This window comes from Balaenoptera physalus, assembly GCF_965194825.1.
Source record: "Balaenoptera physalus genome assembly, chromosome: 12".
Classification (NCBI taxonomy): Eukaryota; Metazoa; Chordata; class Mammalia; order Artiodactyla; family Balaenopteridae; genus Balaenoptera; species Balaenoptera physalus.
The window spans coordinates 78,948,075-78,971,752 of NC_138897.1; the positions used below are offsets into that span (position 1 = coordinate 78,948,075).

Here is a 23,678-nt window from a genome sequence, read left to right on the forward strand (position 1 = left end):
AAAGACAAACTGGGAGTCAAAGAGTGTAGTGGTTAAGAGGGTTGGCTCTGGAGACAAGCAGTCCAGGGTTTGAACCCCAACTCTGCCACTTCTTGCACAATGATCTCAGGCAAGTTATTTCTCTGAGGGTCCTCATCATGGATCAAATGGGAAGAACAACACATCTCAGGGTGGTGAGGATATAAAGAGTAAGTGAAGTTCCTTGCATATAGTAATATTTCCAAATTATTTTGTTAAGTACCATTCAAATATTTTCAAGAGTCCACTGAAATCATGGCCACTAGAGAAAGTTTTTGATTCCTAATACATGAAACACTGAATGTTTCACATGAACCCTGTCTTACTACAGTGAAAAATCTCAGTGGAGTTTTCAGGTAGTTGAACTCAGAGTAGGATATGAACTAGATTCACTTTAAAAAAAAAAGGTAAACTATTTATTGAATACTAAGATTTGATCACAGTTAGTCAAATGTTTGCCATGAAATAAAACAGAAAATTATTCAATGAAGTACAACTATGTCAGTACTACTAAGCCATTCTAAAAAACAAAGATTGGAAACACCAAGATGAAGGATCCCTGCAAAGATACACAACAACTTTGCTTTTTGCAGTATGGTACTACGACTGACGACACACATACAGAAAGACTATTCGTTTTGAAGATTACCTTTGCTTTTCACGTATCATTCAGAGGATTCACAATCTTCTTGGAGGAAATTAAACAGGAACAAGACAACAAGGATTTAACACACACTAAGCAAGGCTCTATATTAATCACCTTAACATCATGAATCAGAATCCCATGGAGAGAATATCAGAATGTTAACAACACGGTAAAATCCAAATCGAGTTTGTATGACTGAGGGTGGGTGAAGCCCTTCCAGTTTATCTGAACGTTTTATTCCAGGGCTTCTTAACCTGGGTTCTAGGAACACAACCAATGGGCTTCAGAAATGTCTATAACCCCTCTGAGAAATCTTAACATAAATTCTGTGTGAAAGAGTTAAGCATGTGTGCATTTTCTGGGAAAAAGGCCTGAGCATTCATCAGAATCTCAAAAGGGTCACTTCCCTGGTGGCACAGTGGTTAAGAATCCACCTGCCAATGCAGGGGACACAGGTTCGATCTCTGGTCTGGGAAGATCCCACATGCCATGGAGCAACTAAGCCTGTGCACCACAACTACTGAGCCTGCGCTCGAGAGCCCGCGAACCACAACTACTGAGCCCACGTGCCGCAACTACTGAAGCCCGCGCCCCTAGGGCCCGTGCTCCGCACAAGAGAAGCCACCGCAACGAGAAGCCACCGCAACGAGAAGCCCGAGCACCGCAATGAAGAGTAGCCCCCGCTCACTGCAACTAGAGAAAGCCTGCGCACAGCAACGAAGACCCAACACAGCCAAAAATAAATAAATAAATTAAAAAAAAAAAAAAAAAAAGAATCTCAAAGGGATCCCCAACCCTAAAGGTAACTCTTTTACTAGGGCTTTGCAGAAAAGGCAGCACAAATTCCCAGCTGCTCAAGTTCAGAACATTGCAAGGTAGCCTAATTATATTCACAACAGGAAGGAAGTGACTCAAGTCTCTGTAGATTAGGCATATGAGACAACAACTAAAAAGATACAATGGAAGAGAAAATGTTCTGAAATGCACAAAACACCGGAGAAGTGCAAGACAGTATTTATTATTTAGTTGAGTATTTAGTGTGGCAATGGAGATGCAGTTTTCCTTTGCCCCATACCATCCACTGAGAAGCAAAGAAAATGCATTTCAACAGGAAGTTTGAATCTAAATTCACGTGAATCAAACATCACAGAGAGTTCAACTGAAAACAGGCAAGAAAATAAGGAAGTGGAACAAATAACATTTTTAGAGAATACAATGGAGTTCGTATAACACACTAACTTGGTTTCTGAAACACTTCTTTTTAAACTCCTCCACCCGTCCCCCTATCTTCAAAGGAAACTGGTAACCCCACTTACAGTATACAGGCCGTGAAATAACCACATAAGGTTTGAGTTATCATAATACTATTTAAAATCAGTCTCCACTTCCATAGGACAAGATGAAGTTCTGAACAGTTGCAAAAACACTGGTGCTCCTTTCGTTAAGATCGTTTATTGGACGCTATTGCGCCAAAGAAGCCATCTTACCTTTTGAATTACTTCAAATTCAAAGCAGATAAATCCAAACACTGAAAACAGCATGGAGACCTGTCAACCCAGTTCCAACCGCTAAGATGGATCTGAACTCTAAATCTGAAAACTATGCATGGGAGGAATGGTTTTGGCCTTTCAATGCTCCCATCCATATGCCTCTACTGCCTGAATGCACAAATGGGTATACTTGCCCGTGATTTGGTGTGTGTTTGCTTTGTAAGCTGTGATTAATGTATGATTTAGAAATTCAACTATAGCTTTAAGGGACTGTAAAGGTTCTGTACACAGTACAAAAAGGAAAAAAAAACCGCCTTAAATGAGATGATCCTCATTGAGTCTCCCTACCTCTGAGCACTGTACTCCCAATTATCCTCATCGGAAAAATGAGGAAATCAAGACTCGGCCAAATGAAGTCACTAGCCCAAGGTCACCCAGAGGCAAAATCTAGTTTGAACTCAGCTCGTTCAGATCTCAGAACTTGAAACCAGCATTGCCTCCTAAGTGCTGGGATCATTTGCAAGACCCCGACATCCTGGAGATTCTCCGCGGTGGAGTGGGAGTAGGATGTCAGGAGCGGGGAACTCATCCATGGGGGTCCTCTGGCGAGTCCCCGTGGAGGGAAGTGGCGAGTGTCGCCCACTCCGGGCAGGGCCCCAGGGCCCCCTCCTGGGGCGGGAGTCTGGGTAGCTGTGGGGAGGGGGCTGACACCTGCAGCCTCTGGGGGCCGCAGCCGGGAGGACGCTCGCATTTCACTTCTGTAACTGGCCTTCCTGCGGATTGCCCAAGCCCCTTCCTGTTGGGAAAGCGGCCCCGACCCCGCCGTTTCCCCGCCCGGCCTGGGACAGAGGGGACGAGAGGGAAGGAAGGGACGGGAGGGCGGCGACCCCCTGCCCGCTCCGGCTTTGACAGGCCCGGGACGGTCCCGCCCCAAGGCCGCCGAGGTTCCTCCTCGTCCCGACCCCAGGCATAGGGTGCAGAGCTCGACAGCCGGGACCCGCCCGGCCCGAGGGGGCGGCCCCGGGACAGGGGTCCCGGCCAGGAGAGCTGAAGGGAGCGGGCCCGGCTGGTGCGACTCACCCGGCCCGCTGCAGTCAGCGCACACCTCGCTGCTCCGGAGCCGCTTCGACATGGCTCCCGCCTCCCACCTGCCGGGAACCTGGTGGCCCAGGACAGCGAAGGCGGCGGCGGCGGCGGCGGCGCTTCCGCTCTAACGGGTCCCCACGGTGGTGCTGGCTGCGGCGCCTCTCCCCTCAGCGCCTCACAGCCGCGGCGCAGCACGCACGCGCGGGGAGGCGCCCTTCGGCGACGGGCAGGTCATGTGACCGGAAAGGGCACGCTGCCTTGTCGCCATCTTGAGTGAGGGCAGGTGTCTTGTGTCCTACTTCCAAATTTCCTTGATTTGGTGTCTCCCTCTCTGGAAGAGACCTTCCTGAGGCAATCAATAGTCAAGTCGTTTAGCATAACTTTGGCCAAGTTCACTTATTTATGCATTCCTTTATTCAGCAAATATTTATTCAGCATCTACTATGTTCCACACACTGCTCCAGGCACTGGAGAAGGAGCAGTGAGCCAAGAAGACGAAATTTCCTGTCTTTATGGAGCTTACATTCAACTGCACTAGATCTACAATAAGTAAAACAGGAATATGTTAGATGTTTCCTTATGCTGCAGTTTTAATCTCATCTGCAAAATGGAGATAATGTGTATCTACCCGTAGCCCATGATTTGCTTTTGTATAGCCTGTTACTTAAAAATGATTTTTACATTTTTAAAGGGTTGTAAAGAAGAAAAAGGAGAGGAGGGATAGGATGAAGAATATTCAACAAAACATATATGACGTGCAAAGCTAAATATTTACTGTCTGGCTAAGGACAAATGGGATAATTTACAGAAGAGTGTGGTGTGCCTGCCCCATAGTAAGCCCTCAATAATAGTAGCTCCTATTATTTTTGGAATTTTTTTTTTTTTTTGGCTGACTTGGGTCTTTGTTGCTGCGCACGGGCTTTGTCCAGTTGCGGTGAGCGGGGGCTACTCTTCCTTGCGGTGCGCGGGCTTCTCCTTGCGGTGGCTTCTCTTATTGTGTAGCATGGGCTCTAGGCATACGGGCTTCAGTAGTTGTGGCTTGCAGACTCAGTAGTTGTGGCTAGTGGGCTCCAGAGCGCAGGCTCAGCAGTGTTGGCGCACGGGCTTAGTTGCTCCGCGGCATGTGGGATCTTCCCAGACCAGGGCTCAAACCCGTGTCCCCTGCATTGGCAGGCGGATTCTTAACCACTGCGCCACCAGGGAAGCCCTAGAATTTGATATCACTATTATTTTCTAATCACAACTATTTTTTTTTTTGTCTTGAGGGTAAGAATAGATAATCTAACTCACAGGATGGTGTGAGATAAACACAATGATATGAGTTTAAGCAGTGTGAAGAAGAGCAGAGATGTGACCCTAATGCTAATGAATATTGTATGTATTATATGTAAACAGAACCGTGATCTCCCTTTAGCAAATATTCCATGCCTATTGTGGGCCAGGTACTGTTTTAACTTTAGGTACTCTGGTGAGCAGTCATCGTGGAGTTTTCCGACTAATGAATTAAGAGAAATGTTCAGTAAACATAGGATGATGAAGAGAAAGAAAATTAAATTGCACAAGGCTTCTGAAAAGATAGAAGTCCTAGAAGAGGTCTCAGAAGCACTGGTCTTTGGTTCATCTCTCCATTTTTATAAATGTGTGGTATGGGCATAACCACATAATTCCCACACATTCCACAGTTAGAGCCTCTGGGTTCCATCCTGATGCTCCTGCATCCTGTTTTGGTTTGCAGACTAACAAATCTTCTGGACTCAACACATGTGGAGAATGGATTAGGCCAGGATTCTTGAACAGCTGTTGTTTCAGGCATCTGAAAAGCTGGATGTGCACGAGCAGGGAAGGCAGAGGGTATGCTTTCAGGATGCATTAAATAACTTTGCCCAGTTATGTGGTCTAGTTGTAGACAGCTGTGCAGAAAGCTCAGGCTGGTGAGTAGCTGTAAGTTGACTTGGTTCTTCATTGAATCAAGGAGTTATAGTGTCTTAGGTTGAAACCCAAAGAATGAACTTAATAGTGGCCGACTGTGGTCAAGTCTAAGTATTATCTATTAGTCCTTTTGGCCATAACCCCAAATTCAAATGGTTAACTTCAAAAATAGATGACATTCATATGTGGAATAAACCACCACCTTAGGTAACTTTGAATCATAACCCAGTTTGGAGTTCAGGTAGAACAGTGCTTCTCAGTGAGGGGTGGGGGGTGGATTTTCATCCTCCAGGGGACATTTGGCAATGTCTGGAGACATTTTGGGGGTAGTGTTACTGGCATCCAGTGGATAGACTGGCCAGGGATGCTGCTCAATATCCTACAAGGCACAGGACAAGTCCCACAGAAAGAATTATGTGGTTCACATCTTCCTTTCCAATTTGGGTTCCTTTTATTTCTTTTTCTTCTCTGATTGCTGTGGCTAGGACTTCCAAAACTATGTTGAATAAAAGTGGTGAGAGTGGGCATCCTTGTCTTGTTCCTGATTTCAGAGGGAATGCTTTCAGCTTTTCACCATTAAGTATGATGTTAGCTGTGGGTTTGTCATATATGGCCTTTATTATGTTGAGGTATGTTCCCTTTATGTAGTATTCAACAATGGAATACTACTCAGTCATTAAAAAAAATGAAATTTTGCCATTTGCAGCAACATGGATGGACCTGGAGGTCATTATGCTAAGTGAAATAAGTCAGAGAAAGATAAATACTGTATGATATCACTTACACATGGAATCTAAAAAATACAACAAATTTGTAAATATAACAAAAAAGAAGCAGATTCACAGATATAGAGAGCAAACTACTGGTTACCACTGGGGAGAGGGGGAGAGGGGTAATATAAGGGTAGGGGAGGAGGCACAAACTATTGGGTGTTAGACTCAAGGATGTATTGTACAACACTGGGAATATAGCCAGTATTCAGTAAAAAATGTAAATGGAAAGCAACTTTTTAAAAAAATTTTTATTTATTTATTTTTGGCTGTGTTGGGTCTTCGCTGCTGCGCGCGGGCTTTCTCTAGTTGCAGCGAGTGGGGGCTACTCTTCGTTGCAGTGCATGGGCTTCTCATTGTGGTGACTTCTCATTGCGGAGCACGGGCTCTAGGCATGCGGGCTTCAGTAGTTGTGGCACGCGGGCTCAGTAGTTGTGGCTCGCGGGCTCTAGAGCACAGGCTCAGTAGTTGCAGCACACGGGCTTAGTTGCTCCGTGGCATGTGGGATCTTCCCAGACCAGGGATCGAACCTGTGTCCCCTGCATTGGCAGGCGGATTCTTAACGACTGCGCCACCAGAGAAGCCCCGGAGAGCAACTTTTTAAAATTGTATAAAAAATAAAAATAAATAAAAGTAATAAATAAATAAATTAAATTAAAAAGAATCAGAGCTACCAGAATAGCAAAAAAAAAAAAAAAATTATGTGCTTCAAAATGTGCTGAAGTTGAGAAATCCTGAGAACCATCCTCTTATTGTGCAACTATTCAATGCCACTTCTCCAGAGTTTATAATTCCCCCCTGAAAATTGTTTGGTGTTGCCCACTTCCAAAATGGCTCCTGACCAATCGTGGAAGCATCTGCCCAGGTCCAAAAAGGCTAGGGAGTCAGTAACTAGAATGGTTTGGTCCAGGCGCCTGTTGTCACCCCGTGACCACAGAGCCGGTGGAAGAGGCCCAGTTGTGGACCGAACCATATGAGAAAGCTGGAGCAGGGGGAAAGGGGGTGATGAAGGGTAGACCGAGTTTTCCATGTAGAGATTCTGGGCTAAAGAAGAGAGTTTTAGCTCTGTTTTGGGCATTACTGTGTTTCCCGATGTGGACTTGCAGGTGTGTGGGGTTGGGCGGACCCCGGACCAGGTGGTTGTCCTCTCCTCCCCCCCGCCACGGCGCGCGGTGGTTCGCTCCCCGCACTTCCCTGTTTGGGGCAGTTCTGCTCGCAGAAGTCGGTTCGGGAGCTGTCACCGCGGGCGGGAGCGCGGCGGGGCGGGGTGGGCGCGGCCGACCCCGTCCCCGACCCGGCCCGTGATCGCCGACCTCCCGCGCGTGCCCCTCTCCTGGCCAGCTAGTCCCCCTTGCCTAGTACCGCGCCCCTCGCTCGCTCACCTGGTTCTCTCGCTCGCCGGCCGCCGGGCGGGCGGGCGCCGGAGACCCTGCCGGTGCTGAGGCTTGGCAACCGGGCTGTGAGGGCCCGGCTGCGGCCTCCTCGCCATGTCCTCTGCCCGCGACGCTAGCGGCCACTTCCCTTTGCACGTCCTGGTCTGGAACAACGACTACCGGCAGCTGGAGAAGGAGCTGCAGGGCCAGGTGAGGGGCGAGGCGGGGGTCCGCCCCCGGCGAGAGGAGGGGGGAGTCGGGGGTCGCATCGCCTCCCTGAGCCCATCTCCAGCCCTCTGCCCTCGGGGCCCCGCAGACCCCTTTCACTCTGCAGTCGTGGGACAATAATAATAATAATAATAATAATAATAATAATAATAACAGAACATGTATTGAGTGTTTAATGTGTTCCAGGCCCTGTGTCGAGGTTTTATATATATTATCTCTCTTAGCCTTTCCAACAACCCTAGGAGGTAGGTACTATCGTTAAATTTGACAGAGTAGGAAACTGAGGCTCTCAGAGGTTATGTGCCTTACACAAGGTCCCTCACCTAGTAAATACCAAATCAGGATTTTTAACTCTGGCCAGCTGGCTCCAGCGTGCACCGTCTCAACCAATTAGGCCTGACTCTCCCCAAAATGTATGAGCGACACACACCTGTCACCCCACCCATCCTTTTTGTAAGGAAGGGCTTGGTTGGGTTTGGAGTCCAGGTTCTAACTTGCCCTGTGACCTTGGGCAAGGCATTTTCCTTCTCTGGCCCACGTCCACTTATTTGTAGAATGAGGGTGTTGATACCCATGTGGGCAAATCTTGTACTTGACTATTATCAATAGGTCAAGTTTGAGAATCACTGGTGCACAGCATCCTTAAAATCACTTTCTGTTCTAAAGTGCTTTGATTCCTTACCTTTTATTTATTCCCATCTTTATAAGCAGTGGTTCTCAGTTGGGAGTGATTTCATCCCTCATCCCACACATCTAGTAATTAATGGAGACTTTTTTGGTAGTTACAAGTGGGGAGTGGGTGTTACTGGAATCTAATGGGTAGAGGCCCGGGAAGCTGCTCAATATCCTATAATGCACAAATGCGTAAGACACCCCCCTCCCCACCTAAGATTTATCTGTCCCAAAATGTCAGTAGCATTTTGCTTGAGAAACCCTGCCTTAAAGGCATCCCAGCAATTCTGGGAGGTATTGGTATCCTCAAGTTACAAACTAACAGACTTAGCAGTTAGGAAGGGGATTTGTAATTATTTGGTATAATTGTTCTGGTTGACTTCATTTTATCCAGTGTGCTAAAGTTCTGGTTTTTGAATGGCTCCAATTTGATGCTGTAATTGTCAAGAAATTTTAGAGGAAAAGGGGCATTGGTTTTCTTATGGTTGGCAAAAATTGAGCAAGGTCAGCATCCCCCCATTTGATGAACGGTTACTGCTAAGTGTGTTCTTGTACCTTGACGTCTCCCTTTTAAGCCTGTTGAGCACCCACTGGAAGTCAAAAGTTGCTCTTTTTTCATTTAAATTCTCTATCCTGACAGAATAAACTTTCGTTGTAAGAGTCATTGCTCTTAATTAGATCATGCCCCCAGAGTAAATGATTCACCATTAGGCATTGCAGTATACCTGATGATTTAATTCCCTTTCTCTTACTAAACGTGGCTCAGAGAGAATCCTCCATGATTTTGCTCTCAGCTTTCAGTCTCACCTTGGACACTTTAGAAATGACCGGACAGTCTTGTTTTTAGGTCTGCTACGTTTTGCTTCTGCACTTCCTCGGTATCGGGGCCACCCAACTTCTTACGAAATATTGAGATAAAGTACAAGGAAAGTCACAACACTAAAATCCTATTTGATAGGTTCATCATTGTCCTTAAACCACACACACGTCCAATACTGATTTCTGAAAGCAGCAGGCTTTCTGTTCATTGGAGTGAGGAAAAGAGTTTAAATGAAGCGCAGTCTTTCTTTATAGAAAAACTTGTTCGATAAGACCAAGTCTTGGTTTATAATCTACAATGTGGCATGGTTGAATTATTTCTTTTTCCTGCAAGCTGTGATAGACAAGTTCATCGAAAGTTCGCTGTGCCTCTTACCTTGAAAAACATTGAGGACATTTGCGATTAGAGAATTATAACTTTGCAGCAGGTTGTCCTGGAGTAAATTGATCTTTAATGCCTTTGACTGGCAAGGAGGTCAGGAAAGAATATTCATCTGTGCTAATTATTTGGTTTTGACTTTGTTATTGGTTATCACTGTAGGTCATTCCACAGGATCCTGTTTTCTCTGGGGAAGGGATAGTTGAAGTGTATTCAGGAAGAACATCTTGACCGTGGAAGCTTGACTGTCATGACCACGCAATCCAATTTTGATCCTGAAACTTGGCCATTGAAGGGGTGGACATGGGGCTGGCTTCAAGGGTGTGTGACCTGGCAGTTGCACAGGGCCTTGTGCTCAGAAGTGGCTGGTGCTTGGTGTTTTGCTTTGTTTTGTTTTGGCTGCGCTGTGTGGCATGCGGGATCTTAGTTCTCCGACCGGGGATCGAACCCGTGCCCCCTGCAGTGGAAGCGTGGAGTCTTAACCAGAGGACCACCAGGCAGGGAAGTCCCTCATGCTTGGTTTAATGCTCTGCAGTTATCGTCTTGAAATTCTTAATTTTTTTTTTTTTGAATAAGGGGCCTTGCATTTTGATTTTTCTCTGGGTCCTACAAATTATGTAACTGCTTCAGGGTCAAGAAGTTGATAATTGATGTCATTAAAGTACAAGGCAGGGAATATTTTGCTGCTTTCATATTTATCGAGATCCTCTGTTAATTACGAAACAGCTGCCTACACCTGTGCCTTGGAGGCAGTTAGGTTAATGGCCAGTGCTATCGCAGGTTAGGTTGTGAGCTTGGGTGCTTAATTTACCCTTGCCGAATTGGTTCATCACCTGTCAAAACGCGGTATTTTGCTATTTTGCCAGGCACCGTGCTGAAATGTTTTATGTGAAGTTTTAGATTTAATTCTCACATCAGTCCCCTGGGGTGAGTGCTATTGTGATTCCCATTTCACAGATGAGGAAACAGAGGTGGAGAGGTTCAGTCACCTGCTGACCCAGTAGTCGAACCAGGATGTCAACCCAGAAAGTCACAGTCTGCTTTAATCCTGTATTCTTAACCCTTCCCCTTTACTTCTTTCAGTGAAAGTGCCTCCATTTCAGGATTCTGGAGAATGAAGCAGAGAACAGATCAGAAAGCAAAGGCACTTAGTAAATGGGAGCAGTACATTTACCATACTTGCTGCTGCTGTTATTATAATCATCCTGGGAATGTAGCTTCTTTTATGTATGTTCCAATTTTTCTACAAAGAACACGTATTGGTTGCATAATTAAAAACAAAAAAATTCTTATCACCCCAGCAATAAAACCAGCTGTTTCACTTGAGGCTTTGTTTGCCAGTAACTTTCTGCTGTCCGTTCCTTCATTCCTTCCATCCCACGAGTGAGACGTGAAGCAGGCACACTGGTAGCTGTAAGAATTTTATTTTGTTCTAGGAACAGTGACCCAGAAAGAATCAAGTTTATCCAGATGAAGAGGATAAGCACGTGTTTCTGAGTGTGAGTGAGTCAGCCCCAGTGCCACCGTCTTGCTAATAGCTGGAGTTCACTGCTTGTGTAACTTTGCCAGTGATGAGATTGTTTCACGCTTTCAGCGTTTACTCAGCAGAGGCACTTTTATTAAGTGCCTCTTAACCCATCAGCTCTACTGCCTTTAATATTCAGCGGGGCCTTGAAGTCGGTTGGTGCAGTTGAAATGATTTGTGTTATGGTTATGTCATTTGTCACTTAGCCAGAGAGGTCTGTTCAACATCTTTTGGCCTTCCTGCTGATGCTGGGAGAATGAATGAAAATTTAAGGGGACAAATGCAAAGGTCAGTCAGTGCACCTTAGCAGGGGAGAGAAAGCCCTGGGATCGAGTTGGGTGGAGGGTGGCAGATGATGCCTGACTCCAGGGCCAGCCCCCGGTTAGGGTGCCAGCAGTGAAAGCACAAAATCTGGGCAAGAGGAAGAGGATGTTCTAGGCAGCAGCAGTGCCCGGAGCCTGACAGGGAACCACCCTGGGGTTCTCACCCCAGCCCGGGGCAAGGCTGGGTGAGGCCACCGGGCACACGTTCAAGCCAGTGCCTGTCGGCTAGAGGCCTGCTGTGAACCAGAGCCTTGCATCCAAGGGGAAGAGCCTGGAGCCTCCTCTCAGCTGCTCCTCCTCAGCCCTCAGGGGCTCAGGCTCACCTTAGGAACCAGGCCTGTATGGCTACCTCCCCCCGACCCCCGACTCGGAGTGGGAGAACCAGCTCAGGCCACAGCCGCAGAGGACCAGGGCGGTCTGAGGGTGCACAGGAATGAGGGTGGTTGACTCTCTCAAGCGAATGGAGGGCTGCTTAGCAGCCTCTTGCCCGAGGCCTCCCCAGGAGGCCCCTGTGAGAGTTTCTGAAGCTCTGGCTGTGCGCTAGGGACCAAGGCTCAGAGGGGTTGAGTAATCCACCCAAGGCTAGTGAGGGGTCCGGAAGTGGGCCCGCTTGTCTGGCTCTGCAGCCCGCACTCAGCTGCGCCTTGACTGCGGCTGGAGGACAGTGGACTGGCAAAGAGGGCTTGGACAAGAAAAGTCGGTGGGCTTACATTATCACACAAGGAGACGTGTAGAAATCTCATTCCTTTTCTTCTTTTGGGGCATGATGATAGTTAAGAGGGTGGGGATTTTTAATTTGGTACGGCTCATGACTGAAGAAACTTAAAGGAAAAACTTACATAGTCAGCTTCGACAGTGAATTCCAGTTAAATTCTGAAAGCTCTTGCTCACTAAACTAACGTCATTAGTTGAAGACCCTAAGCTCCAGTGTTAACTGTAAGGAAATTTGAACAAATCCCTTTTAGGGAGAAAGTGACGGCTTATATGAAACTATGTAATGTAGGTGTATGATAATAAGTGCTGGCTCTTCCAAGTGCTTTCTATGGGGGTTAGGCTTGTGCCTTTGCCCTTGTAAGAACTTTGTAAGGTAGGTGGGTTTTTTGTTTTTTGTTTTAATCCCGTTTTACAAGGGAGCAAACTGAAGCTCAAGAGAAATTAAGCAACTCGTCAAACAGCATATAGACGGTAGATTCGTTTTATGTCTTACATAAAACACATACATATGTTGATTTTCAAACATCTTTATTGAGATATAATTCACTTATGCAATTCACTCATTAAAGTATATTATTCACTGTTTTTTAGTATATTCAGAGTTGTGTGACTGTCACCACTATCACATTCCAGAACATTTTCATCACCCCAGAAAGAAACCCCACACCCATTAGCTGTCATTCCCTATTTCCCCCCAACCCCTTCAGCCCCAGGCAACCATTAAGCTGCTTGCTATCTGTACAGATTTGCTTATTCTGGACAATTTCATGTAAATGCAATCATACAATATGTGGCCTTTTGTGTTTGGCTTCTTTAACCTAACATGATATTTTCAAGGTTCATCCATGTTGTGGAGGTATTAGTACTTCATTCCTTTTAATGGCTGAGTAATATTCCATTGTCTGTATAGAGTACATTTTGTTTATTCATTTGCCAGTTGATGGACATTTGTTTTTTCCCACCTTTGGGCCATTATGAATAATGCTGCTGTGCATATCTGTGTGCAAGTTTTTGTGTGGTTGTATATTTTTATTTTTCTTGGGTAAACACCTGCAAGTGGAATTGCTGGGTCTTATAGTAATTCTATGTTTAACTTTTGGAGGAACTGCCAACTCTTTTTCAAATTGACTGCACCATTTTACATTCCCACCAGCAGTGTATGAGGGTTCTAGTTTCTCCACATCCTTGTCAACACTTGTTATTGTCTGTCTTTTTGATTGTAGCCATCCTAATGGGGGTGAGGTATTATCACTTTGTGGTCTTGTGTTGCATTGCCCTAATGATTAGTTATGTTGAGCATCTTTCATGTGCTTATTGGGCATTGGCATATCTTCTTTGAAGAAATGTCTATTTAAATCCTTTGCCCATTTTAAAACTGGATTATTTGTCTTTTTATTCTTGAGTAGTTAGAGTTCTTCATATATTCTGGATACTAGCCCCTTATTAAGCATATGACTTGCAAATATTTTCTTCCATTCTTTAGGTTGTCTTTTTACTTTCTTTATGTCATTTGAAGTACAGCAGTTTTCAGTTTAGATGGAGTGTAATTTATCTTTATTTTCTTTTGTCTCTTATGCTTTTGGTGTTGTATCTGAGAAGGTTTTGCTTAACGCAAGTTCACAAAGATATAATCCTATGTTTTCTCCTAAGAGGTTTAGTGTTTTAGCTCTTACATTAGGTTTTTGATCAACTTTGAGCTAATTTTTGCATATGGTATATACAGTACTTCATTCTTTTGCATGTGGATATCTATCTAGTTGTTCAAGCACCGTTTGTTGAAAAGATTATTCTTTCCTCATCGAGTTATTTTGGTGCCCTTGTTGAAAATCAATTGACCATAGATGTATAAGTTTATTTCTGGACTCTAGATTGTATTCCATTGATTTATATGTCTGTCCTTTTGCCAGTACCACACTGTCTTGATTGCTGTAGCTTTGTGTAGTAAGTTTTGAAATTGGGAAGTGTGAATCCTCAAATTTTACTCTTTGTTTCAAGATGGTTTTGGCTATTCTGGGTTCCTTGCATTTCCTATGAATCTTAGTATAAACTTGTTCGTTTCTGCAGAAAGTCAGCTGGAATTTTGATAGAGATTGCATTGACTCTGTAGCTCAGTTTAGGGAGTTTTGACATGCTAAAATATTAAGTCTTCTGAACCATGAACATGGGATGCTTTTCCATTTATTTAGATCTTAATTTCTTTCAACAATGCTTTATGGTTTTCAGAGTATGAGGTTTATACTTCTTTTGTTGCTTATTCCCAAATGTTTTATTCTTTTCAATGCTGTTGTAAAAGGAATTTTTAAAAAACTAATTCATTCATTCATTCATTTTTGGCTGCATTGGGTCTTCGTTGCTGCGTGCAGGCTTTCTCTAGTTGCAGCGAGCGGGGGCTACTCTTCGTTGCGGTGCACGGGCTTCTCATTGCGGTGGCTTCTCCTGTTGCAGAGCATGGGCTCTAAGTGCGCGGGCTCAGTAGTTGTGGCCCACAGTGTTAGTTGCTCTGCGGCATGTGGGATCTTCCCGGACGAGGGCTCGAACCCGTGTCTCCTGCATTGGCAGGTGGATTCTTAACCACTGTGCCACCAGGGAAGCCCCGTAAAAGGAATTTTTAAAGTTTCATTTTTGAGTTGTTACAAGTGTATAGATATACAATTGATTTTTCTGTATTGCTCTCGTATCCTGCAGCCTTGCAGAACTCATTAGTTCTAATAGTTTTTAAGTAGATTTCTTAGGATTTTCTATATATGAGATCATGTTGTCTGTGAGTAGAGAGAGTTTTATGTCTTCCTTTCCAATCTGGATGCCTTTTATTTATTTTTCTTGCCTTATTGCCTTGGTTAGAACCTCTAGTACAATGCTGAATAGAAGTGATGAAAGAGAACATTCTTGTCTTGTTCCTATCTTAGGAGGAAAGCATCCAGTCTTTCACCATTAAATATGATGTTAGCTATGGGGTTTTCACAGGCAGATGCTGTTTGAGGAAGTTCCCTTCCATTCCTAGTTTGTTGAGTGTTTTTTTATCATGAAGGGGTGTGGGATTTTGTGAAATGCTTTTTCTGCATTGTTTTAGTCCATTTGAGCTGCAGTAACAAATATGATAGAGTGGATAGTTTATAAACAATAGAAATTTATTTCTTATAGTTCTGGAGCCTTGAAGTCCAAGATCGTGGTGCCAGCAGGTTTGGTGTGGTGGCTGCCGAGGGCTCTCCTCCTGGTTCATAGCAGGTGCCTTCTCACTGTGTCCTAACATGGTAGAAGGGGGTTAGCAAGCTCTCTGGAGCCTCTTTTATAAAGGCACTAATTCCATTCATGAGGGCTTCACTCTCATGATCTAAGCACTTCCCAAAGGCCCCACTTCCTAATACCATCATCTTTAGAGGTTAGGATTTCAACATACAAAGTTTGGGTGGACGCTTCACCTTCAGACCACAGCACGCATTTATCGAGATGGTCATGTGTTTTTTATTTTATTTTATTCTATTGATATGCTGTGTTACATGAATTGATTGTCAGATGTTAAGCCACCCTTGGCATTTGTGGGATAAACTCATTTGGTCATGGTGTACAATAGCCCTTTTTATATGTTGCTGAATTTACTTTGCTAGAATATTGTTGAGGATTTTTATACCTATATTCATAAGAGATACTGGTCTCTGGTTTTCTTTTTTTGTGACGTGTTCATCATCAGGATAATACTGGGCTTATAAAATGAATTGGGAAGTTTTCCTTCTTCTTCTGTTTTTTTGGGTTTGTGAAGAATTGGTATTAATTCATTGAACGTTTGGTAGAATTCACCAGTGAAGCCATCTAGGCCTGAGGTTTTTTTCCTGGGAAGTTTTAAAATTACTGATTCAACCTCTTTTCTTGTTATAAATTTTTTTCAGGTTTTCTGTTTTTCCTAAGTCAGTTTTGCTAGTTTGTGGCTGTCTAGGAGTATGTGCATTTCATCTAAATTCTAATTTGTTGGCATACGGTTGTTCATAGCATTCATTTATAATACTTCTTATTTCTGTAGTGTTGTTAGTAATATCCCCTTTTTCATTCCTGATTTTGGTAACTTTAGTCTTCTCTCTTTTTTTTTCCTTGGTCAGTCTAGCTGAAATTTTGTCAATTTTGTTGATATTTCCCAAGAGCCAACTTTTGGTTTTGTTGATTTTTCTCTATTGATTTTCTATCCTTTTTTTCCACTAATTTCCACTCTAATTGTTATTCATCCATTGTTTTAAATCACACTGTCACCATAATATATTATATTATTCTTCCTTCCTTCTCTCCTTTCAAATGAGGAGAGGCACAGGAGGCTCTGAACAGTTAGGCAAAGTGTGCAGCTATGTGGCTCCGACATACAGTTTTCCCTGTGGTCCAAAACAGAAAAAAGTCAACAAAATATATTTGGCTTTGATTTTATACATCGTATCTTAATGGTTGCCCAGGAGCTTAGTCCGAGATGTTAGTTTTGTTCTGGGGTATGAATTAAAGTAAGTAGAGTTTCCCCTTTTGTGTGGTAAATATTGTTAAGCATCTCCTGTGTTGGGCAGTATGCTAACCCTAGCACCTTTCATGTAGTACATTGAACTTGCTGAGTAAGGAAACAGTATCTGTAAGAGACATGAAAGAAAATAATGAATTTGCTAATTATTTCTTTCCTAATAAACTTCAGCTTAGTTAATAGTTTAAAGCCATATTACTTTTTTTAAAGAACAATGATTTAATGCAAATCAGAGTCTACGGTGGCAGAAGCTAAGAAATATGAGACTCGGATCCTGCCCTTTGGACGCTTTGGTGAGATAGACAGGCTGTCCCCTTGGGAAAAGTCAGGGAATCCCAGGAGGTGGTGTGGGCCCCGTTCCAGGAGACTTGTTGGCATTTCAGCACCTGAGAGAACGCTGAGGCCTGGGGTTGGTCCAGGAGGACGTGTGTTCACTTAGCAGAATGTCTTCGACCACTTCTATTTTTCCTCCGTAGCAGTTCCTGTCTTCACTCCACAATAGCCATGATACAATTAGCAAAACAGGGAAGCTCAGTAGCTGTTGGATAGTAGCTGCTTACCCACAGTCCCGCTTACCTTCCTTTCCTGTGGCCGATAGTGGCTTGTTCTGGATATCTCTGGAGGCTGCACAACAACTAGCATCTCAAATCAACATAAAGCACATTTTCTAAGCAGTATCATGGCACATAAAAGTTTTTATATTCCAAAAGCGCCATAGCCGTTTCTTGTGTCCTTGGAAGAACATCCAGAGCCGTCTTTGGAAGGCAGCACCCAGTTGTTCAGACTGAGCTCTGGAGACCCAGCACAGGTGCCGGGAGGAGGGCCAAAATAGGAATGAAGAGTCAAAGCCAAATGGACATTTATCTGCAAATATGTCCACACACATGCCTGGTGGATCCTGCTGGTTGTCTGTGGGACCCGTGGGTGCTGCTGCTTCGGGGCACTTGGAACTCAACACACAATAATGAGAGTGGTGTTTTGGTGGGAATCCAGCTAGAGAATGTAATTTTATTCTAACTCAAATTATCTTCTGTACTTTCGGTTTTGATTAAAGTCCTGCACTTCCTGTTCTTGACTTGAATGCTGAGATGTGCTGGAGAAGTCCCCCATGTTCCGCATCATAGGGTGGTTGCATTTCCATGAAAGCCCTTAGCCTTATTTAGTCTTAATTTTAAGTACTGTTGTGTTCAGTGCCATTCGTGCTTAAGGTTGTGTTCAATGATCTGAGGCCTATAGCCAGTGTTTATGAGGCACTTAACTTTATAGAAAAAGGAACTGAGTAACTGTCATCTTTATGTATAGCTCCCAGAGTCATGTTTCAGTCTTGCCCACTTGCAAGCATTCATTTTCCCATATAGTGCTGTCATGATGTGCAAATACTATTTTTAATGTTTTTTTGAATTTTTTTATATTTTCATATAGCAGGTTCTTATTAGTTATCTATTTTATACATATTAGTGTATATATGTCAATCCCAATCTCCCAATTCATCCCACCACCACCACCATCCCCCTGCCATTTTCCCTCCTTGGTGTCCATACGTTTGTTCTCTACATCTGTGTCACTATTTCTGCCCTGCAAACCGGTTCATCTGTACCATTCTTCTAGGTTCCACATATATGCGTTAATATACGATATTTTTTTTCTTTCTGACTTACTTCACTCTCTCTGACAGTCTCTAGATCCATCCACGTCTCTACAAATGACCCAATTTTGTTCCTTTTTATGGCTGAGTAATATTCCATTGTATATATGTACCACATCTTCTTTATCCATTCCTTTGTCGATGGGCATTTAGGTTGCTGCCATGACCTGGTTATTGTAAATAGTGCTGCAATGAACATTGGGGTGCATGTATCTTTTTGAATTATGGTTTTCTCTGGGTATATGCCCTGTAGTGGGATTGCTGGGTCATATGGTAATTCTATTTTTAGTTTTTTAAGGAACCTCCATACTGTTCTCCATAGTGGCTGTATCAATTTACATTTCCACCAACACTGCAAGAGGGTTCCCTTTTCTCCACACCCTCTCCAGCATTTGTTGTTTATAGATGTTCTGATGAAGCCCATTCTAACTGGTGTGAGGTGATACCTCATTGTAGTTTTGATTTGCATTTCTCTAATCATTAGTGATGTTGAGCAGCTTTTCATGTGCTTCTCGGCCATCTGTATGTCTTCTTTGGAGAAATGTCTGTTTAGGTCTTCTGCCCATTTTTTTTTCTAATTTTATTATTATTTATTTTATTTATTTATTTTTGGCTGTGTTGGGTCTTTGTTGCCGTGCGCACTTTCTCTAGTTGCGGTGAACGGGGGCTACTCTTCGTTGTGGTACGCAGGCTTCTCATTACAGTGGCTTCTCTTGTTGCAGAGCACGGGCTCCGGGTGCCCGGGCTTCAGGAGTCGTGGCTCACGGGCTTTGGAGCACAGGCTCAGTAGTTGTGGCGCATGGGCTTAGTTGCTCCGTGGCATGTGGGATCTTCCTGGACCAGGGCTCGAACCTGTGTCACCTGCATTGGCAGGCGGATTCTTAACCACTGCACCACCAAGGAAGCTTCCCCTGCCCATTTTTTGATTGGGTTGTTTGTTTTTTTAATATTGAGCTGCATGAGCTGTTTATATATTTTGGAGATTAATCCTTTGTCTGTTGATTCATTGGCAAATATTTTCTCCCGTTCTGAGAGTTGTCTTTTTGTCTTGTTTGTAGTTTCCTTTGCTTTGCAAAAGCTTTTAAATTTCATTAGGTCCCATTTGTTTATTTTTGTTTTTATTTCCATTACTCTAGGAGGTGGATCAAAAAAGATCCTGCTGTGATTTATGTCAAAGAGTGTTCTTCCTATGTTTTCCTCTAAGAGTTTTATAGTGTCCGGTCTTACATTTAGGTCTCTAATCCATTTTGAGTTTATTTTTGTGTATGGTGTTAGGGAGTGTTCTAATTTCATTCTTTTACGTGTAGCTGTCCAGTTTTCCCAGCACCACTTACTGAAGAGACTGTCTTTTCTCCATTGTATATCCTTGTCTCCTTTGTCATAGATTAGTTGACCATAGGTGCGTGGGTTTATCTCGGCTTTCTATCCTGTTCCATTGATCTATATTTCTGTTTTTGTGCCAGTACCATATTGTCTTGATTATTGTAGCTTTGTAGTATAGTCTGAGGTCAGGGAGTCTGATTCCTCCAGCTCCATTTTTTTCCATCAAGACTGCTTTGGCTATTTGGGGTCTTTTGTGTCTTCATACAAATTTTAAGATTTTTTTGTTCTAGTTCTGTAGAAAATGCCATTGGTAATTTGATAAGGATTGCATTGACTCTGTAGATTGCTTTGGGTAGTATAGTCATTTTCACAATATTGATTCTTGCAATCCAAGAACATGGTATATCTCTCCATCTGTTTGTGTCATCTTTGATTTCTTTCATCAGTGTTTTATAGTTTTCTGAGTAAAGGTTTTCTTATTTATTTATTTATTTATGGCTGCGTTGGGTCTTCATTGCTGCGTGTGGGCTTTCTTTAGTTGCGTCGAGCAGGGGCTACTCTTCGTTGTGGTGTGCGGGCTTCTCATTGTGGCGGCTTCTCGTTGCGGAGCATGGGCTCTAGGCGTGTGGGCTTCAGTAGTTGTGACACGCGGGCTCAGTAGTTGTGGCGCACGGGCTTAGTTGCTCCGCAGCATGTGGGATCTTCCCGGACCAGGGTTCGAACCCGTGTCCCCTGCATTGGCAGGTGGATTCTTAACCACTGTGCCTCCAGGGAAGCCCTGAGTACAGGTCTTTTACCTCCTTAGGTAGGTTTATTCCTAAGTATTTTATTCTTTTTGTTGCAATGGTGAATGGGATTGTTTCCTTAATTTCTCTTTCTGATCTTTCATTGTTAGTATATAGGAATTAAAGAGATTTCTGTGCATTAATTTTGTATCCTGCAACTTTACCAAATTCATTAATTAGCTCTAGCAGTTTTCTGGTGGCAGTTTTAGGATTCTCTATGTATAATATCATGTCATCTGCAAACAGTGACAGTTTTACTTCTTCTTTCCTATTTGTATTCCTTTTATTTCCTTTTCTTCTCTGCCGTGGCTAGGACTTCCCAAACTATGTTGAATAATAGTGGTGAGAGTGGACATCCTTGTCTCATTCCTGATCTTAGAGGAAATGCTTTCAGTTTTTCACCGTTGAGAATGATGTTTGCTCTGGGTTTGTTGTATATGGCCTTTATTATGTTGAGGTAGTTTCCCTCTATGCCCACTTTCTGGAGAGTTTTTATCATAAATGGGTGTTGAGTTTTGTCAAAAGCTTTTTCTGCATCTATTGAGATGATCATATGGTTTTTCTTCTTCAATTTGTTAATATAGTGTATCACATTGATTGATTTGCATATATTGAAGAATCCTTGCATCCCTGGGATAAATCCCACTTGATCATGGTGTATGATCCTTTTAATGTGCTGTTGGATTCTGTTTGCTAGTATTTTGTTGAGGATTTTTGCATCTATATTCATCAGTGATATTGGTCTGTAATTTTCTTTTTTTTGTAGTATCTTTGGTTTTGGTATCAGGCTGATGGTGGCCTCATAGAATGAGCTTGGGAGTGTTCCTTCCTTTGCAATTTTTTGGAAGAGTTTGAGAAGGATGGGTGTTAGCTCTTCTCTAAATGTTTGATAGAATTCACCTGTGAAGCCATCTGGTCCTGGACTTTTGTTTGTTGGAAGATTTTTAATCGCAGTTTCAATTTCATTACTTGTGATTGGTCTGTTCATATTTTCTGTTTCTTCCTGGTTCAGTCTTGGAAGGTTATACCTTTCTAAGAATTTGTCCATTTCTTCCAGGTTGTCCATCTTATTGGCAAAGTGTTGCTTGTAGTAGTCCCTTATGATGCTTTGTATTTCTGCAGTGTCTGTTGTAACTTCTCCTTTTTCATTTCTTATTTTATTGATATGAGTTCTCTCCCTCTTTTTCTTGATGAGTCTGGCTAAAGGTTTATCAGTTTTGTTTATCTTCTCAAAGAACCAGCTTTTAGTTTTATTGATATTTGCTATTGTTTTCTTTGTTTGTATTTCATTTATTTCTGCTCTGATCTTTATGATTTCATTCCTTCTGCTAACTTTGGGTTTTGTTTGTTCTTCTTTCTCTAGTTCCTTTAAGTTTAGATATAAGGTATAAGTTTAGATTGTTTATTTGAGATGTTTCTTGAGGTAGGCTTGTATTGCTATAAACTTCCCTCTTAGAACTGCTTTTGTTGCATCCCACAGGTTTTGGATCATCGTGTTTTCGTTGTAATTTGTCTCTAGGTATTTTTTTATTTCCTCTTTGATTTCTTCAGTGATCTCTGGCTTATTTACTAACGGATTGTTTAGCCTCCATGTGTTTGTGTTTTTTACATTTTTTTCCCTGTAATGGATTTTAATCTCATAGCATTGTGGTCGGAAAAGATGCTTGATATGATTTCGATTTTCTTAAATTTACTGAGGCTTGATTTGTGACCCAAGATGTGATCTATCCTGGAGAATGTTCTGTGTGCACTTGAGAAGAAAGTGTAATCTGTTGTTTTTGGGTGGAATGTCCTAGAAATATCAATTAAATTTATCTGGTCTGTTGTGTCATTTAAAGCTTGTGTTTCTTTATTAATTTTCTGTCTGTATGATCTGTCCATTGGTGTAAGTGAGGTGTTAAAGTTCCCCACTATTATTGTGTTACTGTCAGTTTCCTCTTTTATAGCTGTTAGCATTTGCCTCATGTATTGAGGTGCTCCTGTGTTGGGTGCATATATATTTATAATTGTTATATCTTCTTCTTGGATTGATCCCTGATCATTATGTAGTGTCCTTCCTTGTCTCTTGTAACATTCTTTATTTTAAAGTCTATTTTATCTGATACGAGTATTGCTATTCCAGCTTTCTTTTAATTTCCATTTGCATGGAATATGTTTTTCCATCCCCTCACTTTCAGTCTGTATGTGTCCCTAGGTCTGAAGCAGGTCTCTTGTAGACAGCATATATATGGGTCTTGTTTTTGTATCCATTCAGTAAGCCTGTGTCTTTTGGTTGGAGCATTTAATCCATTCACGTTTAAGGTAATTATCGATATGTATATTCCTATTACCATTTTCTTAATTGTTATGGGTTTGTTTTTGTAGGTCCTTTGCCTTTCTTGTGTTTCCCACTTAGAGAAGTTCCTTTAGCATTTGTTGTAGAGCTGCTTTGGTGGTGCTGAATTCTCTTAGCTTTTGCTTGTCTGTAAGGCTTTTGATTTCTCTGTCGAATCTGAATGAGATCCTTGCCGGGTAGAGTAATCTTGGTTGTAGTTTCTTCCCTTTCATCACTTTAAATATATCATGCCACTCCCTTCTGGCTTGTAGCGTTTCTGCTGAGAAATCAGCTGTTAACCTTATGGGAGTTCCCTTGTATGTTATTTGTCATTTTTCCCTTGTTGCTTTCAGTAATTTTCTTTGCCTTTAATTTTTGTCAATTTGATTACTATGTGTCTCAGTGTGTTTCTCCTTGGGTTTATCCTGTATGGGACTCTCTGCGCTTCCTGGACTTGGGTGGCTATTTCCTCTCCCATGTTAGGGAAGTTTTCGACTATAATCTTTTCAAATATTTTCTCTGGTCCTTTCTCTCTCACTTCTCCTTCTGGGACCCCTATAATGCGAATGTTGTTGCGTTTAATGTTGTCCCAGAGGTCTCTTAGGCTGTCTTCACTTCTTTTCAATCTTTTTTCTTTATTCTGTTCTGTGGCAGTGAATTCCACCATTCTGTCTTCCAGGTCACTTATCCGTTCTTCTGCCTCAGTTATTCTGCTATTGATTCCTTCTAGTGTATTTTTCATTTCAGTTATTGTATTGTTCATCTCTGTTTGTTTGTTCTTTAATTCTTCTAGGTCTTTGTTAAACATTTCTTGCATCTTCTCGATCTTTGCCTCCATTCTTTTTCTGAGGTCCTGGATCATCTTCACTATCATTATTCTGAATTCTTTCTCTGGAAGGTTGCCTATCTCCACTTCATTTAGTTGTTTTTCTGGGGTTTTATCTTGTTCCTTCATCTGGTACAAAGTCCTCTGCCTTTTCATTTTGTCTATCTTTCTGTGAATGTGGTTTTCCTTCCACAGGCTGCAGAATTGTAGTTCTTCTTGCTTCTGCTGTCTGCCCTCAGGTGGATAAGGCTATCTAAGAGGCTTGTGCAAGCTTCTTGATCAGAGGGACTGGTGGTGGGTGGAGGTGGGTGTTGCTCTGGTGGG

At 42.8% G+C, this 23,678-nt stretch overlaps 2 protein-coding genes across 14 annotated transcripts in view; one reads left to right on the forward strand and one right to left on the reverse strand.

Annotated features, from left to right (window-relative positions):
• GIT2 (GIT ArfGAP 2) overlaps nucleotides 1–3,450 on the reverse strand; it is a 48,921-nt gene extending 45,471 nt beyond the window's left edge. For 8 of the 12 annotated variants that reach the window (XM_082417453.1, XM_082417451.1, XM_082417452.1 and 5 more), the window contains exon 1: nucleotides 3,235–3,449. In XM_082417453.1, the coding sequence (XP_082273579.1) occupies nucleotides 3,235–3,286 (52 nt within the window). In that variant the 5' untranslated portion in view covers nucleotides 3,287–3,449. Of the gene's footprint in view, nucleotides 1–3,234 lie in introns of all 12 variants that reach the window. The other 4 variants (XM_082417444.1, XM_082417446.1, XM_082417448.1 and 1 more) reach the window with 2 other exon arrangements.
• A 3,660-nt stretch (nucleotides 3,451–7,110) lies between these two features.
• Nucleotides 7,111–23,678, forward strand: part of ANKRD13A (ankyrin repeat domain 13A) — a 39,117-nt gene continuing 22,549 nt past the window's right edge. For both annotated transcript variants that reach the window (XM_082417486.1, XM_082417487.1), the window contains exon 1: nucleotides 7,111–7,522. In XM_082417486.1, the coding sequence (XP_082273612.1) occupies nucleotides 7,427–7,522 (96 nt within the window). In that variant the 5' untranslated portion in view covers nucleotides 7,111–7,426. The remainder of the gene's footprint in view (nucleotides 7,523–23,678) is intronic.